The following is a 16,698-nucleotide window of genomic DNA, read 5'->3' as shown; positions in this document are numbered from 1 at the left end:
GCAGGATCTTGAGCTCCATGGTTTCAAGTCCTGAAACTGGTCCCCACGCTTCAGCCTAACGCCAGGGGTAGGGGCCTGCAAAACTATTGTGATGGTCTGCCCGTAGGGGCAGGGGTGAGGGGCTCCTGGATCCCCAGAATTGTATCCAGTCTGCAGTTTTGTGGGTGAAGGCGAGCGCCCCACAAGTTAAATGTGCCCTCAAAAGTTAAATGGGTACAGATTCTGCACACTGCAGGCATAAATGCACAGGCATGCGTTATATACGTGGGTGAATGTGCTCTGGGCTCTGGATACACCCACATGTGTGCACATGGCTATCCAGGCATTTGCACGTCGATTGGTCTGCTCACTGAACAGGGGTGTTCCACTAAGTGCATATCTGCCCAAGGTGAACAGTAATGTGCACTGAATGATCATCCCTGTGCAGACCTGCCATCTCTGGGCTGTGGCCAAATCCTCAAGCACTCAGCAGAGGTTCAACTGTGGTTTTCAGCCACCACCCAGAATGGGGGAAGGGGTGCTGAGGTACCCACCAGGTCACACTTAAGATAGTTTGCATCTGATTTACATTCAGCCCAGGGCCCTGAAGGTGGAGAGGGGTCCCCTGGGTCCCAAGGCAAGCTGTCCCTCACAGGCTTTCAGGGCCCAGGGGACAAGGGGTGGAGCCGGCTGCACAGCCCTGCGCTGGGGCAGGAAACGAGAGTGGGGAAGGGGGAGGCCACAGCCGGTGGAGGCAAGGCGGGTGCAGGGCGTGTGGGGAGGGAGGGAGGTGCCAGCACTCCAGCCCTGAGGCCCTGCTGGCCCCTGGGCGGAGGCCCAGCTCCGGCTCCCAGGAATGGACCTTCTGGACCCCGACATCTTTAATAAGGACCCCCGGGACCACTACGACCTGCTGCAGCGGCTGGGTGGCGGCACCTATGGAGAAGTCTTCAAGGTGAGGACCCTCCTCCTTCTCCATCACCCTCTAACCAGCGGCCTTTGGGGTGAAGCCCAAGAAGGGAAGGGAATGAGCAAGGGTCCCAGTCCTTGATGTTGGCTCAGGCATGCTGAAGAGGGATTGGGGGGAACGGAGCCTGTCTGACTGTCAACTTCCCTTTTACAAGGCTCGAGACAAGGTGACGGGGGACCTAGTGGCACTGAAGATGGTAAAGATGGAGCCTGGTGAGGAGAGGACCCAGGAGATCTTCCCCACCCCCCCACCTCCGGGGACACTGGGATCCCCGCCCCCTCCCCATACGACTTCCCTGCAGTGGACTTTTCTCTCCTGCCTCTCCTTGCAGATGATGATGTTTCCACACTTCATAAGGAAATCCTCATCTTGAAAACTTGCCGGCACGCCAACATTGTGGCCTACCATGGGAGTTATCTCTGGTGATGACCCTAAGATCTGCCCTGGGACCCAGCCCAGCCCCTACCCCAGGACCCCCATTCCTGACCAGGGTACCCCCTAACCTGACCTCCAATCCTGGACCCCATTTTAACTGAGTCACCCCTAATTTAATCCCAGGTCCAAAGTTCCACATCTCTGACCAGAATACCCCATAATCTAACCTCCAATTCAGAACTCCCATTTCTGACCAGGGGGCCCAAAAATTGATCTCTTCATAGTAACCAAATCCGAAACTAAGTTCCCTAAAACTAATCTTTCATCATCCTGCCCTTTGGTCACCCCAGTTTTACTCTCTGCTCTTTTATTTTTTTTTAATTTATTTTTTAAAAATATATCTTTATTGATTTCAGAGAGAGGGAGGGAGAGGAAAAGAAAGAGAGAGAAACATCAATGATGAGAGTCATTGATCGGCTGCCTCCTTCACACCCCCAGGTAGGGCTCGAGCTCACAACTCGGGCATGTGCCCTGACCAGGAATCAAACCGAGATCTCCTGGATCCTAGGTGACGCTCAACCGCCGAGCCATGCCTGGCCAGGCACTCTCTGCTCTTTTAATATGAATATCAACCCCTAAATTACCTGACCCCCACATTAACATCCCAGATGCCCCAATGACTCTGTTCCTCAGACCTGGCACCCTCGGCCTCTGTGTCCCCTCCAAACTTCCTCAACCTGTGAGATCTCTGCCTTGTCTCCTAGGTTAGCATGGGACAGCAGAGGATACCCTGGGTTAGGAGCCCAAAGACATGGGTTTGAGTCCAGTTGATCCTGAACATACATTTCCTCTTTGAGCCTCAACTTCCCCATCTATAAAATGAAAGTGGGATAATTTCACTCTGTGGGCAAGAGGAGTTAGAGATGACAGCTCTTACATTTAAAATTCAGAGCCCTGGCTGGTGTAGCTCAGTTGGTTGGAGCATCCTCCCATGCACTGAAAGGTCTCGGGTGAGATTCCTGGTTAGGACACATGCCTGGGTTGTGGGTTCGATCCCTGGTTGGGGGTCAGGGCACGTTTGGTGTGATTGATGTTTCCCTCTCTCCGTCTCTCTCTCTTCCCCTCTCTCTAAGTCAGTGAATATGTCCTCTGGTTAGGATAAAAAAACAACAAAAATGTGGGAACAAGACAGTGAGCAAGGGGCTGTCTAATAAATAATAATTTATCACTGCTATTATTATTATTATTACTGTTGGACTGTTGTAGGCTGCAAAAGCTCTGGATCTGCATGGAATTCTGTGGGGCTGGTTCTCTCCAGGACATCTACCAAGGTAAGAGGAAGGGCAAGGGGACCCAGGCAGCCCCCACCCCTCCAATCTACCTCTCCTGCCTCTCTGTGTTTGTGTCTCCTGGAACCGTTTTTTCTGGTCCATATTTCACACAGTGAGCCCCTCCTCTGGGCCTGGGCTTGGTCTGGATGATGCTGGGGACACTGTGGTGACCAAATGGAGGACCTGGGCCTTTGGCCCTCCCCTCCAGGACCTGACAGTCCCAATCTTTTTACATTCCCCTCCCTAGCTTCCTCTGTGTCTGCATTTTCTCACCAAGGTCTATTCGTGTTTGAGTATTTCTGCATTTCTGGCTCATAGTAGGTGCCCACATTTTCAGTGAATGAGTGAATGAATTTCTGATTCTTTCTCTCAGCCTGCTTTTCACTGTCTTGGAGAATTTGAGGGTGGGGTGTGATCATCTCTCAATTTCTGATGCCAACCTCTGCCTTTGACCTTCTCTGTGTCCCCCTCCAGCCCACACCTCAAGTTTTAGAAAAGAAAGGACTTCATTAAGAAGTCCTCAGGTGGGGAAACTGAGGCCCACAGAGAGGAAGTGACTCACACAGCCAGACTCTCAGACCTGTTCCCTGACCGCCTTTCTCTGTCGCTCCTCTCTACCCTCTGTCTCTCTTTCTCAGTACATCGTCCCACTTTTTGGTCTCCGACCATCTTTCTTTCTCTGTCTCAGTGTGGATCTGTTCCCTCTTCTCTGTCTCTCTGCCTTTCCTCATTTTGCAAAGCCCCATGACCCCCTGCTCAGAGCCTTCCTGTGGCATCCAAGCTCCTTATCGTGGCCCATGAGCCTGACCCCACTGCACCCCAAGCTGCACAACCTCCCCTGCTGTCTCCCCTCTCCTGCCCTCGCCTCCCCTCACTGCTCTCCACACCTGCCAGGCACCCTCCCAGCTCCCGGCCTCTGCGCTGGCTTTCGTTCCCCTCCAAGCAGGACTACTCACGTCTTTTGTCATCCTGTCACCTTCGCTGAGTAGCCTTCGCTGACCAGCCTGTGTAAAATGTCATAGCCTTCCCACGCGTTTCCTGTCGTTCGTTCTTGCTCTTTCTTATATTTATTAGCATCTTGCGTACCGTGTATTTTACTTAGTTATCTGGCTTATCGTTGATCTTCCCCACGAGGATGTTCTCTCCACGAGAGGAGGGATCCGTCTCTTTCGTCCCCAGTGCCTACCACAGTGCCTGGCACACAGTAGATGTCTGCTGAATGAATCTGTCTCTGTCTGCCTTCTGATTGCCTGCTACCTCTCCCTGTCACTGACTACCCCTCCCACCTGTCCCATCCTGTACCTGCATCCCACTCCCCACATGCCACCCTCTCAGCCAGTTTGGGCGGGGACCAGGGGCTCTTAGGACCAGGTTTCCTGGTTCCCAGCCAACACTGTGCTGGGGTGACCTTTGCAGTGACGGGCCCCCTGTCAGAGCTCCAGATCAGCTACGTCTGCCGAGAAGTGCTCCAGGTGAGGACAGGCCTGGTGGGCCTGGGTGGGGGCAGGGCCCTGCTCCAGCCCCAGGCTCTCACAGCCCCCATATTTACCCCCACCCCAGGGACTGGCCTATCTACACTCACAGAAGAAGATACACCGGGACATTAAGGTGGTCTAGGGGCAGAAAGGTGGCCTTGGTGGATGGGGGGCCCAGGAGATGGGAGTGGTATTTGGAGGGCTTAGGGTGGTAGGCAGCTATGGGGCAGGGGTAGGGGGCCAAGGGGCAGAGGCAGTGTTGGGCTAGGGGTGGTGGTCTCTGACAGCCTCTAATCCCTCCTCTTGTCCCCAGGGAGCGAATATCCTCATCAATGACGCTGGGGAGGTCAGACTGGGTGAGTGTGGCTGGGGGGTTGGGGAGGCAGACTGGCTAGGGGCCTGAGGGGACAGAGGACCCTAAGTCACTATGTCTCTCCCTCTGCCTCCAGCTGACTTTGGTATCTCGGCCCAGATTGGGGCAACGCTGGCTCGACGCCTCTCTTTCATTGGGACACCCTACTGGTGAGGGATGCCTGGCAGGCAGCTGGGGGTGGAGTGAGGGGCACCAGTTTTCCCCACCCCGACCTCTGGGACTCTTCTGGCTCCATCTCCCAGCCTCTGCCTTGCTCCCTCTCTTTGTCTCTCTCCTCCCTCCCACTCCCCACATCATGGAGTCTCCCCTTCCCCTCTTTATATTACCCCTGGCTCTCTGAGGGTCTTTTCCCTCAGGATGGCTCCAGAAGTGGCGGCCGTGGCCCTGAAGGGGGGATACAACGAGCTATGTGACATCTGGTCTCTGGGCATCACAGCCATCGAACTAGCTGAGCTACAGCCACCACTCTTTGATGTGCACCCTCTCAGGTAGGCAGGTGTGGCTGGTTGCCCTGGGCCCAGAGACGCCACCCAGCACTGACTCTAAACACCCCCATCAGCCTGCTTCCCCCCATCAAGATCCACCTACAGGAGACCTCCCTTTCCTCAAAACCCAACCTGAGACCCCCAAGGATCCCCTCAACCCAGAAAGCCTTTTCTTTAGCCCTCCACACCAGGAACCCCCAGCTCAGGGACCCCCACCTTGAGCTCCCTCTGTGACTCTTGTAGCTCTATAATGTGATACGTGGTGTCCCCTGGAAGTGGCGGTTCAGTGCAGGGTAAAACCTAAGCCTCATTCTCATTCTGCCCCTCACTGGTTCTCTGCTGACTTCAGTGCTCTTGGGAGCCCCTCTAGCCCCCACTGGGAGTCTGAACTCCATGTACTCTCCTTCCCCTTGTAGGGTTCTCTTCCTCATGACCAAGAGCGGCTACCAGCCCCCACGGCTAAAGGAAAAAGGCAAATGGTAGGAGGAGGTGATGGGAGGGAGGGCAGAGCCAGGGTTGATGGTCTGATGGGAATGTCTCTGGTTCCCTCACCCCAGAACTTGGCTTCTTCCTCCCAAGGTCGGCTGCCTTCCACAACTTTGTCAAAGTCTCCCTCACCAAGAACCCCAAGAAACGACCCAGTGCCACCAAGATGCTCAGTGTAAACCTTCCCTCCCCCAAACCCTCCTCAAGCTCACCCCAGAATTCCCCAGGGTCGCATGGACCCCTAGAACTTTGATGGTTTAGTTCCACAGAACCCCATAGTCCTCTCAGAGTCCCTAGTCCTTCAGAATTCCCCAGGGTGCCCCAAGACCCTCCAGCTTGTACCCCAGACCCTTTCCCAAGATATCTTGAGTTGTTAAAACTCAAATTCCCAAGGGCCTCAAGACCCATTCCTGGGTATATTCTGGAATGGAATTCTCCAAGCCCCCCACCGGGATCCCTGAATTCTTTTAATACCTCAGACTTTTCAGAATTCCCTAGTCTTCTGCCAGTTCCCCAGTTTCCCGCCTTCTCCCTCTGCTCCCCTAGACAGGCTCTCCAGCCCCTGTCCCAGCCTCTCCCTCACACCAGCCCTCTGACTGCTGATACCCTCGTCCCCTCCTTCAGCATCAACTGGTGTCGCAGCCCGGGCTCAATAGAGGCCTGATCCTGGATCTTCTTGACAAACTGAGAAACCCAGGGAAGGGGGCCCCTGTGGGTGAGATAGAAGATGAGGAGCCTGAGGTGAGGCGTCCCTGCTGACAGAAGCCCTGGCACCTCCCAGCCTTTGTTCAGGCTGTGCCCCCTGCCTGTGCCTTCCTGCCGCTTCTCTTACAAGGATAAATGGGAGGAAGGGTGGGGGGCTTGGCACAGGGCTGAGGGCACAGAGGTTATGGGAGGGTCAAGGGCTCCGGGCTGGGCCCACAGGGTGGAGGGGCTGCTAGAGGGCAGTGGCCTAATGCTGCTGCCGCTCTGCCCAGCTGCCCCCTGCCATCCCTCGGCGGATCAAATCCACCCACCGAGCCAGCACCCTGGGGGTTCCAGATGCAGATTGCTATCGTGAGTAGAGTCCTCTAACTTGGGAACCCTTGACCCTATAATAGATCCAAGAGACCCCCTCCACCCCTACATCACTCATCACTTCCAAACAAACCCTCAGAGACCCCAGAGAACCTCATCACTACCTGACCTATAAGGTGATTCTAGAGGACCCACTGCTCTGACCTGCAAACAGACCCCATCAGGCTTCCCATTACCACCCTGACTCCCAAAGAGACCTCAGAAATATGGCAGACCCCTGATACCCAAATGGAACTTGAAATGGAACACTCTGTCGCTACTTTGAGCCCCCCCCTCCCTAATCCCAAACCCTGGCCCCCAAATGAGACCCCTGTAAACCAAGATCCCTCCCTTTAAGGAAACGCTCTAATCCTAAGATGCCCACCCCAAACCCCCCAATTTACTCTAGTTCTGAATCCATCTCCCCAGCTCACTGTGTGTTACCTCCCCGTCTCCCCAACTTCCAGGGCAGCACATGGAATTCAGGAAGCTCAGAGCAATGGAGTCCAGACCTGCAGCTGACACTGTGAGAAGCCCCTCTCCCACCCCACTGGCCCCAGACACCCTCCCCTTCCCCTAGGCCACTGCTGACCCTTTACTATCCCACAGGCTCGATTACAGCCCCCTGAAGACTTCAGGAGCAGCAGTCCTAGGTGAGGGACCCTCAGGCCGGGAGGGGAGGGGGCTAGGATATGTGTGGGAACTGCCTGAGGCTCATGCCTGTCACTCCTCAGGAGGCACCAGTCGGAGTCTGACGATGACTACGATGACGTGGACATGTAAGAGAGGCTGGGCCCTCAGCTCTTGAGGCCCTCACCTGGCCCTGCCTTTCTACAACCCCTGCCTTGCTTCCACCATGACCCCAACCTCAGCCCCTCCTCTCCTTCCACCATGCATCCCTGACCCCTGACTGGACCCTCAATGCAGCCCCACCTTCCTTCACCCCCAACCTATGACCCCGACCTGACCGCCAGCCCAGCTCCCACTCTCCTTCCTCCCCAACCCCTGTTCCCTAACCCCACCCAACCTCAATCCTTCACCTTCCTTCACTTCAGACCCCTGACCCCCAACCCCACACCAACTCCAGTCCCCACCTTCCTTCCATCTTTTCACAGGACTTTTGACCTGACTCCCAACTTCAGCCCCCAATTGCTGTCAGCCCCCAGTTCTTTCTGTTCTAACCTGAGCTCTTTCCCCATCTCTCTGGCTCAGTCCTGGACCCTCTGCCACATCCCAGCCCCCAGCTCCTCCTAGATGTTGTTCCAACCCCCAGACCTCAACGGTAGCCCCAACCCTCAACCATAGGCCCTCATCTTTCCTCATCTTCTCATGAAACCTCAGACCAAACCTTGGCCCTTGGGAATTTTCCCCATGCTAGACCCTGGGTCTCGAACCCCAACCTCAACCCCAGCAGTCCCAGCCCACAGGCCCAGTACCAGCCTCAGGGCTCCCTTCGTGCCTGTCATGGGCTCGCATGGGCACTGGGCAACTCATGAGAACCTGACCTCCAGGAGTTCAGATAAATCTGTGTTGCTAGGTCACCATGAAGGTTTAGACTTGATGCCTTGTCAGCACTTGATCTCCAAGAGTTGCTGTTGTATTGTCATCAGGGTTATTAATTAGCCCTTTAGTCCTCAGCTCCAACACAGACCAAGTCACCCCTGACCTTTCCCAGCTCAGACATCCAGCCCCAAACCACACCCCCACCTGCTTAACCTTTGTGTTTCAGCCCCACCCCTGCAGAAGACACACCTCCCCCGCTGCCCCCCAAGGTGAGGTCCTGGGCCAGAGCTGGGGGGCTGGGGGCCAGGAGGTCAGGGTCCTTAGATGCTGGGATACAGGGCATTCTAGGGCTGGAGTCAGGGACACCGGGTCCCTTGAAGTCTGGGAGATGGGACAGTGAGCACATTGGGGTATGGAAGTTGCATCCCTGAACCTACAGGTGTGATTCCAAATATTTAGCCTGATGGACACTGGTCAGTAGCTGGTGCACCCCCCATGAACCCTTTAGTTGCTGGAGTGTGTTGATGGGGGTGGGGAGGGTAGAGGGGGAAGCCGGAGTGGTGATAGGACATTGTAGGGAGGGTCAGGGCTATGACCAAATTTCAGTTCTAGCTGAGGCAGGGCTGGGAAGGCAGGGTGTCCTGTCTCTGAGATCATCTAATGTATTGCCCGCCCCCCTTCTCTATCTCCAAAGCCCAAGTTCCGGTCTCCATCGGACGAGGGTCCCGGGGGGCCTGGGGAGGAGGGGCAGCTGAGCCCGGGGGTGCTGGTCCGGTGTGCCAGTGGGCCTCCCCCACGTACCCCCCATCTTGTGCCTCCCCCAGCCACCCGAAGCCCCCATCTAACTGCCCATTCAGGTACCGGGGCAGGCTAGGGTGGGAGGAGGGCAGGGGTGGGAGGACTTTGGGGACTGATTTCCCCCCATCCTGTCTCAGAACCCTCACTCTGGAACCCAGCCCCTCAGGAATCTGACCAGCCCCCATTGTTGCCCCCCAAGAAGGAAAAGATGAAGAAAAAGGTGAGGCCAGTGATGCTGAGGACTCACACCTCTAGATGGGACTGGGGGTGCTGGGTGGGGTGGGGGTGGGAAGACCAACAATGACAACAGGTGACATCTGCGGAGCAGTTCCTCTGTGCCGGACGCTGGTCTCATGTCTTCACATGGTGTAAACCTTTACAGACAGAGGTAGATATTGTCCCCGTTTCACAGAGGGGGAATCGGAGGCAGAGAAGGATATGTAGCCTGCCAAGGTCATAAACCTTTGAGGAGGCAGAGGCAGAATCTGAACCCTGGCGCTCTTGCTCCAGAGCCTTAACCACTGCCCTTCCTGTCTGCTCCTCCCCTGTGCTGGATCTCCTGCCCTGCTCCCTGTGCCTGCCTAGGGATGTGCCCTTCTTGTAAAGCTGTTCAACGGCTGCCCCCTCCGGATCCACAGCACGGCTGCCTGGACACACCCCTCCACCAAGGGTGGGCATTCAGGAGGGTCACAGAGAGTGTGGGGGGATGGGGAGGGACCTCCATGGAAGGTGCAAAGGCAGGGACCAGAGAGGCTCTTAATAGGGTGGGGAGTGGCAAAGCTGAGGCAGGGACAGCGCCTGGAGCTAAGTGGGGTTTGGGGATCAAAGATGGGTGGTGTGAAGATGGGTTTGTGAGCGAAAACTAGGAAAATTAGGGCTTGGGGGCTGCAAGTATCAGATACAGCAGAAAGAGCAAAGTTTGGAGTACGAGATGGGGACAGTTGGGCCCCATTAACCTCATTAACCTCAGTTGGAGATTAATGGTAGAGAGACTAAGATCAGCATTTTGGGGTCAGGAGATTTAGGGATTAGAATGTAGCAGAAATGGACAGGGTTTGGGGCTCAAAGATATGGAGACAAGGTCAATGAGAGGTTAAAAAGCTTAGGGTTTGAGGAGTGTCACATTGAACAGAAAAAGCCATATTTGGGGGGTCAAGTTCGAGGATCAGTGCTGAGACAGGATTAGCCTTCAGGGACCAGAGCTAGGGAGGGCAAAAGAGGGACAGGACTTAGAGGGCTATTCAGAGAGGCATGTCTAATGTTTGGGTCAGCCCTGAGGGGACAGAGGGTCAGGATTTGTGGGTCAGTGATGGAAGAACGACCAGAATGTGAGAAGTCAGAGGTGGGTGAGAATGAGACCAGTTAGAGGGACTGGGTCAGGGTTTTAGTTCAGATTTGGGGAAACAGGCTGGGAGTGTTGAGGTGGGGGGTGAAAATTAGAGAACTGAGGGTCAGCGCTGGGGGACAGAGTACCAGTGCTTGGGATCAGACAGATGGGGGTCTGGGAGGTTCTCCAGGATGAGGCAGGTCCCACTGTCCTTGTGTCTTTTCCCCAAGACCAGCACCTGATCCTAGGGGCAGAGGAAGGCATTTTCATCTTGAACCGGAATGATCAGGAGGCCACGCTGGAAATGGTGAGGGACAGTACCCAGCATGGGCCGAGGGCGGGGGCTGGAGCTGGGGATGGCTGGGGTCTTACAGGAGCCATCTCCCACATTCTCTGCAGCTCTTTCCTAGCCGGACTACCTGGGTGTACTCCATCAACAATGTCCTCATGTCTCTCTCAGGTCTGGCTGTTGGGGGATGGGAAGGATATGGTCAGAAGTTAAGGGGTTGAGGGTCAGGGGGTTAGGAGGTAGGTGGACATAGCTGACAAAAGCCTAGGTTCCCCCTTCACAGAGCCTGAGGTTCAAGTTCCAGTCACTCTTTCACTTGGGGCAGGAGATGTCTGCTCCCTGAGTATCAGTTTCCCCATCTATGAAATGGGCCCACCTTTCAAGTCAGTTTTGAGGGAATTTCTACAATAAGTTAGTGTTTACTTTTCTTTGATGTCCAGATGACAATTAGAATTTACCCTGCACTACAAAAATAGAGTGAGCAAGTTATAGATGAAAATTTTGTGCCATTGTTTTATAAACACTTTGTGTAAAAGAATTTCTAATTTATGGGGAAATTCCAAGCCAAATAGGACTCATGAGCTAGTTAATATCTGTGATGACAAATTTAAAAGTTTCTAGACAGTTTTCTTCTTAAACTTGGCAATGTGTATAACTTCATCTGACTAGTGAAGGGTCCATAGTTTATGTGCCTACAAGCACCAAAGGGCAAGGAACGTATTTCTTTTACTTACCACTGTTCACCAGGGCCAAGCACAGTGCCTGGCCTACAGTGGGTGTATAAAACATGTTAAGTGAAAAATAATTAATGAAAAGTGCTTAAGGCTTGAAGGCTTGTGAGTTTCAGACAAGGCAATGGGGCCTGGTGAAGCTATGGGGAAAGGTGGGAGTGCCCAGTGTCCTATAACTGCCTGCCTCCCCCTATGTATATGCACACTGCAGGAAAGACCCCCCACCTGTATTCTCATAGCATCCTGGGCCTGCTGGAGAGGAAAGAGGCCAGAGCAGGAAGCCCCATCTCTCATATTAGTCCCCACCGGCTCCTGGCAAGGTACCAGCCCCCAATGGCACCCCAGGCCCCTGAAATCCCCTTTCCTGCCTACCTTCCATTCCCACCTACCTTCTTCTGCAGAAAGAACATGGTCTCCACCAAGATCCAGGACACCAAAGGCTGCCGGGCGTGCTGCGTGGGTGAGAGAAAAACTCCTGGAGGCCTGGACTGGGCGCGGGGAGGGGGGGGGGGCGGGGGGAGGGGGGCTTGGGCTGCCTCCACCTTAGGGGTTTGCGGTTAAGGCACGGTATCCCGAGCCCGGGGAAAGATGTGTGGCCTTTTGAGGAGCGGGAAAGGGGAGAGAGGACTGACCCTAACATGTCCTTACCCACCCCCACAGCGGAGGGCGCGAGCTCCGGGGGCCCATTCCTGTGCGGGGCATTGGAGACCTCCGTGGTCCTGCTTCAGTGGTACCAGCCCATGAACAAGTTCCTGCTGATCCGGGTAGGGGGCCTGGGGAGGCTGGCTTCTGTAGAGACTTCCACGAAACGCCACTTCCACTCGAGGCCTCTTCCCAACCTCCCCCAAGGCTCTGCTCACCTGCCGTCGGCGCGGGAGCCTCCCGCTTCTGACAGCTTCCTAATCCGCCCCTCACTTTGGCCTAGTTACTCCTCAGGCCCCCTCGGCCCCTCCCCACCTGGGGTCTCTAAGGAGACCCCTATTCAGGTCCTTTGGGCCCCTGAGACTTTGCGGCCTTTGAGGCCACGCCCCCAGGGGGGACCCTGCCTTTCTGTGACCAGGGCACCACGCCCCCAAACGGAAGCCACGACGACTCTGCGGGCACACCTGTCCATTTGTAAGGAGGCACCACCTAAACCCCCTGAAATTTCTAGATTTGGCACCTCCCGAGATTGAGGCCCAGAGTCCCCGCCCCCGCCCCCCGCCTCCTCCGAGCCTGTGCCTCCCCCCCGCAGCAGGTGCTGTTCCCGCTACCCACGCCGTTGCCGGTGTTCGCGCTGCTGACCGGCCCCGGCTCCGAGCTGCCCGCCGTGTGCATCGGCGTGAGCGCCGGGCGGCCGGCGAAGTCGGTGCTCTTCCACACCGTGCGCTTCGGCGCGCTCTCCTGCTGGCTGGGCGAGATGAGCACTAGTGAGCGGGGGCGGGGGCGGGGCTCGGGGGCGGGGCTGGGGGCGGGGCTGGGGGCGGGGCCCAGCCTGGGGCGCCCTGGGAAGGGGGTTGAACTTGGCGCGGAGGCGGGGCGGGGGAAAGGCGGGTAGGCGCCTGGTGAGGTGGGCGCCCCGGAGGGACCGCCGTGATGCGCGGGACTTAGCCTCTTGCTCGGGAATGGGGACGGTGCCGGGGGGAAGGCGGAATGCCGCGGAATTGGCCCTGGCACCTCTTCTCCTCCAACAGAGCACAAGGGACCGGTTCAGGTGACCCAGGTGGAGGAAGACAAGGTGATGGTGTTGATGGACGGTAAGGACGGTCCTCTCTCTCTTTCCCCGCACTGTTCCCGCTCTCCAGACCCTGTGCCTCAGAAGCGCTGAGTCTCTCCAGGCCTTGCCCCCCGTCCTGCTTTGCTTCTCACACTGAATTTCCTGTTCGGTTCCTGGGTAACGGTGACTAACCTTCTAAGACCTCTCTTAGAGCCCTCTCTTTACCCTCTTCTAGGGTCCCTGAAGCTGGTGACTCCAGAGGGGGCCCCAGTCAGGGGACTTCGAACTCCAGAGATCCCCATGACGGAAGCTGTGGAAGCTGTGGGTACGTGCAGGGGTGGGAGGGCCCGGGGTACAGAGAGGAGGCTCAAGTGATACCCAAGGGTAACAGGCGCTGCTTTCCTCCCAGCTATGGTCGGAGGGCGGCTCCAGGCCTTCTGGAAGCATGGAGTGCAGGTGTGGGCTCTCGGCTCTGACCAGGTAAGCCCCTCCATCCCAAGCCTACAACCTGCCCCTCCCACCTCGGTCATCTCACGCATGAGAGAGACCAGGAGAACAGGGCGTGAAGTCCTGGAGGACTGGTTCAGACTGGTTCCTGTTCTACTCCAGAGTCTGGGGTCCAGAGTTCATCCCAGGCCATGTGTGAACTTGTGCAAAAGATTTTGCTTCCTTCTGAGCCTCAGTCTCCCAACTATAAAATAGGAGTCACTATAGAGATATATGGGTGGTTAAGAGCGTGGACCAGGCTGCCTGGGTTGGAATCCAGCTGAGTCACCTTAGGGAAATGACTTAGCCTTCCTGCGCCTTACTTTCCTCATCTGGAAGATGGGGTGAAAATGGTGCTTAGCTCAAAGAACACTATGTGTCAGATCTGCCTTTACATGTTTGTATTTTATTTACTTTTCATGATCACCTATCAGGTAGGTACTGTAATTTCACAAGTTAGTCATCTGAGGTACAGAGAGGTTAAGTAACTTGTTTGAGTCACACAGCTGGTGAGTGGTATTAGCAAGAATGATTATTTATGAATCTAAGGCTGGGAGTTCAGAGAACTCCCCCCACCCCTTTCTCTTTAAGGGAGACGGGGAATATTCTAGATACTGACACACACATCTTCTCCCCCAGCTGCTTCAGGAGCTGAGAGACCCCACCCTCACTTTCCGTCTGCTTGGCTCCCCCAGGTATGGACTTGGGAAAGGGGATAGAGGATCTGGGAGGGGAGCTTCTGATGTGGAGAGGGCATCCTGAGGCGTTCCCAGCCACCTGAATCTTTGGTCTGGACATTCTCTAACCTGGTCTCCCTGTTTCCATCTCTGCCCCCTATCATCCATTTACTACACACCCGTACACCGTTTCCCTAGATGTTAACTTTTAAAAACCCTGTTTGCTTTAGCTTTCTCATATATATTTTTTTCCTGACTATGTGGGTGTAAATTACAGACATGATGCCTATTTTTTGAGAGAGAGGAAGAGAGAGACAGAGAAAGAAATATCGACTTGTTGTTCCACTTATTTATGCATTCATTGGTTGCTTCTTGTAATGTGCCCTGACCAGAGATTGAACCCAAAACCTTGGCGTATCAAGACGACGCTCTAACCAACTGAGCTACCCCTCTAGGGCTATAGATGATTTTTGCCTGAATCTATTATTAGGATGGTTACTAAATGGGGATTTTTCTATTTCTATCATTCCTTCTACATTTATTTATTAAAATATTTTTTACTGATTTTTAGAGAGAGGAAGAGAGAGAGAAAAACAGATGTGAGAGTGATACATGGATCCACTGCCTCCTACACGCCCCCTACCAGGAATTGAGCCCAAAACCGGGCATGTGCCTTGACTGGGCATCTAACTGGCAACTTTTTGGTGCATGGGATGACACCCAACCAACTGAGCCACACTGTCCAGGGCATTCCTTCTACATTTATTAGTTGGCATTCTACTGTAGGGAAAAGCTGTCCCTCCTCCACCATTTATGTGTGTGTGTGTGTGTGTGTGCGTGTGTGTATTTCAACATAGTCTCATGGATTTCCATTTTATTCTATGGGTTATATATAATCTATTACTATATTTATTTTGAGGCTCAAATACTCCCATACTTAACTAGTAAGAGCCCCTTCAAGGATCTTCTGTGACCTTTTGACATGCCAGGGGGTCTTTTAAATTCCAAATCTGAATTTGTCCCTCCCCTTGTTTAAAACTCTCCTGTGGCTTCGACATAAATACCCAATTCTGTCCACAGCCTACAAGACCATGACTTCTGCAGCCATGCCCCAGCCTCTCTCCCACCTCAAGGCCTTTGCACAGGCTGTTCTCTCTGCCCAGAACACTCTCCCCTGTCCTTTCACCAAGTTCCCTCCTGAGCCTTTTCAGGCTCCACCATCCATTCTTTGGAGGCACCTTGGCTGACCCCCCTGGAGCTAGGTGTCCCTGCTGTGTGCCCAGTGCTTCTTTGCACTATGTAATTCACTGATTCACGTTGGTCTCCTGCTCTAGATTGAGTTCAGGGACCATGTCTGCTCTTTTACGGCTACAGCCTAGCATCATGCAGGCACAATCTCTATTAATTCCTTTGTGAATGAATGAATGAATGGATGAATGAAATGCCTGAACTGACTTCTCTCTTCCTTCCTCAGGCCTGTGGTGGTGGAGACACGCCCAGCAGATGATCCTACTGCTCCCAGTAACCTCTATATCCAGGAATGAGTCCCTGGGGGGGGGGGGATTAGGAACCACTCCCTGTCCCACCCTTCCCAGCTGACACACAGTAGTGGTCAGGATATGCCCCTTTACCCCAATAAACATGACTTTAGCCTCTGCTGTCATCTTGTTTCTCTGAGGTTGGTGGGAGGACAGATTTCCTAGATGTCCTTCCCACCAAAAGGTCAACAAGCCAACACAAGGATGTTGGGGTGTAGCACAGATTTTATTTCTCCAGCACATGGTTACCCTCCCCCAGGGCCTTGGGGGGAGGGGTCGGGGCTAAGAGGCTTGCTGTGAGAATAAGGCACTTGAGGTGAAGGGCCAGCTGGGGGCGGGACTCAGTTAAGCTGGTCCTCGTACTGCTTGCGGAAACAATCGCCAGCCGGGAAGAAGTCCCAGCATCTCTCTTGATACATCTTCCACACATAAGACTCCTAGGGTTGGGGGTTGGGGGATGGGGGAAAGTAGGTTGGCCACATCTTCAAACGCTTGATAGGGCTATGAGCTTCTTACCGCCACCTGCTGTTTGTCCTTATATTAAAACTCTCCACGTCCCTGCCCACTGTCCTCCCAGTAACACCCCCTTACCTGACCCGTGTGTTCTGTCTCGTCTTTGTTTATCAGGTACATCAGGAAAAACCTGGGTAGGGAGCGCGGTAGACAGGTCAGGCCCATCCTTACTTTTTCCTGATTACCTGGCTTGGAACCCTCCCCCACGGACACCACACCTACTTCCCTAACTGGCCAAGGCCCAGTATCCCCCCTCTAGCTGTCGGTGGCCACGCCCCCACCCTCCTGGTTGGCCAGCAGGCCCATGCTCACATGTAATTGGCCAGATTGTGCTCCTCTAGAGTGTGGGTCTCGAACCCGTGGGGTGTGGTATCGAAGTAATCGCTGCCGATGCCACAGATGAAGCACTTGGTCTGTGGATGGTGAGAAACATCGGAGTGGTGGCCCATTCGACTCTCCAGGGTCCCGTAATCCCTCAGGGTCGGCCCCAGACATGACCTACCTCCATATCTTCCTTCACTTGTTCTTGCTGGTCCCGGAGCTCGCCGAAAGCATCGATGATCAGACCTGGAAGGCAGGGCGCAAGTCAGTGCCTCACCTCTGAGCCACC

At 54.7% G+C, this 16,698-nt stretch overlaps 2 protein-coding genes across 3 annotated transcripts in view; one reads left to right on the top strand and one right to left on the bottom strand.

Moving 5' to 3' along the window:
- Positions 1-772: 772 nt before the first annotated feature.
- MAP4K1 (mitogen-activated protein kinase kinase kinase kinase 1) lies at positions 773-15,591 on the top strand. The gene is made up of 31 exons (XM_087826663.1): positions 773-934; positions 1,104-1,161; positions 1,281-1,371; positions 2,591-2,655; positions 4,072-4,127; positions 4,216-4,263; positions 4,444-4,486; positions 4,580-4,652; positions 4,860-4,991; positions 5,405-5,467; positions 5,568-5,649; positions 6,099-6,215; positions 6,452-6,530; positions 6,998-7,056; positions 7,140-7,183; positions 7,265-7,309; positions 8,260-8,302; positions 8,728-8,890; positions 8,969-9,051; positions 9,417-9,501; positions 10,389-10,465; positions 10,558-10,618; positions 11,390-11,498; positions 11,580-11,638; positions 11,839-11,942; positions 12,413-12,587; positions 12,852-12,914; positions 13,110-13,199; positions 13,284-13,354; positions 14,000-14,055; positions 15,512-15,591. Exons 1-31 carry the CDS (start codon positions 836-838, stop codon positions 15,579-15,581), a joined length of 2,463 nt encoding a protein of 820 aa, XP_087682789.1. The 5' UTR covers positions 773-835; the 3' UTR covers positions 15,582-15,591.
- A 290-nt stretch (positions 15,592-15,881) lies between these two features.
- RYR1 (ryanodine receptor 1) overlaps positions 15,882-16,698 on the bottom strand; it is a 98,427-nt gene continuing 97,610 nt past the window's right edge. For both annotated transcript variants that reach the window (XM_087826694.1, XM_087826693.1), the window contains 4 exons: positions 16,591-16,655; positions 16,401-16,501; positions 16,167-16,218; positions 15,882-16,012 (listed from right to left, as the gene is read on the bottom strand). In XM_087826694.1, the coding sequence (XP_087682820.1) occupies positions 15,917-16,012; positions 16,167-16,218; positions 16,401-16,501; positions 16,591-16,655 (314 nt within the window). In that variant the 3' untranslated portion in view covers positions 15,882-15,916. The remainder of the gene's footprint in view (positions 16,013-16,166; positions 16,219-16,400; positions 16,502-16,590; positions 16,656-16,698) is intronic.

Source organism: Miniopterus natalensis, chromosome 18 (genome assembly GCF_054644295.1).
Source record: "Miniopterus natalensis isolate mMinNat1 chromosome 18, mMinNat1.hap1, whole genome shotgun sequence".
Lineage (NCBI taxonomy): Eukaryota > Metazoa > Chordata > Mammalia > Chiroptera > Miniopteridae > Miniopterus > Miniopterus natalensis.
The sequence above is the reverse complement of the archived record's forward strand: the minus strand, read 5'-3'. Positions and strand labels throughout refer to the sequence as shown.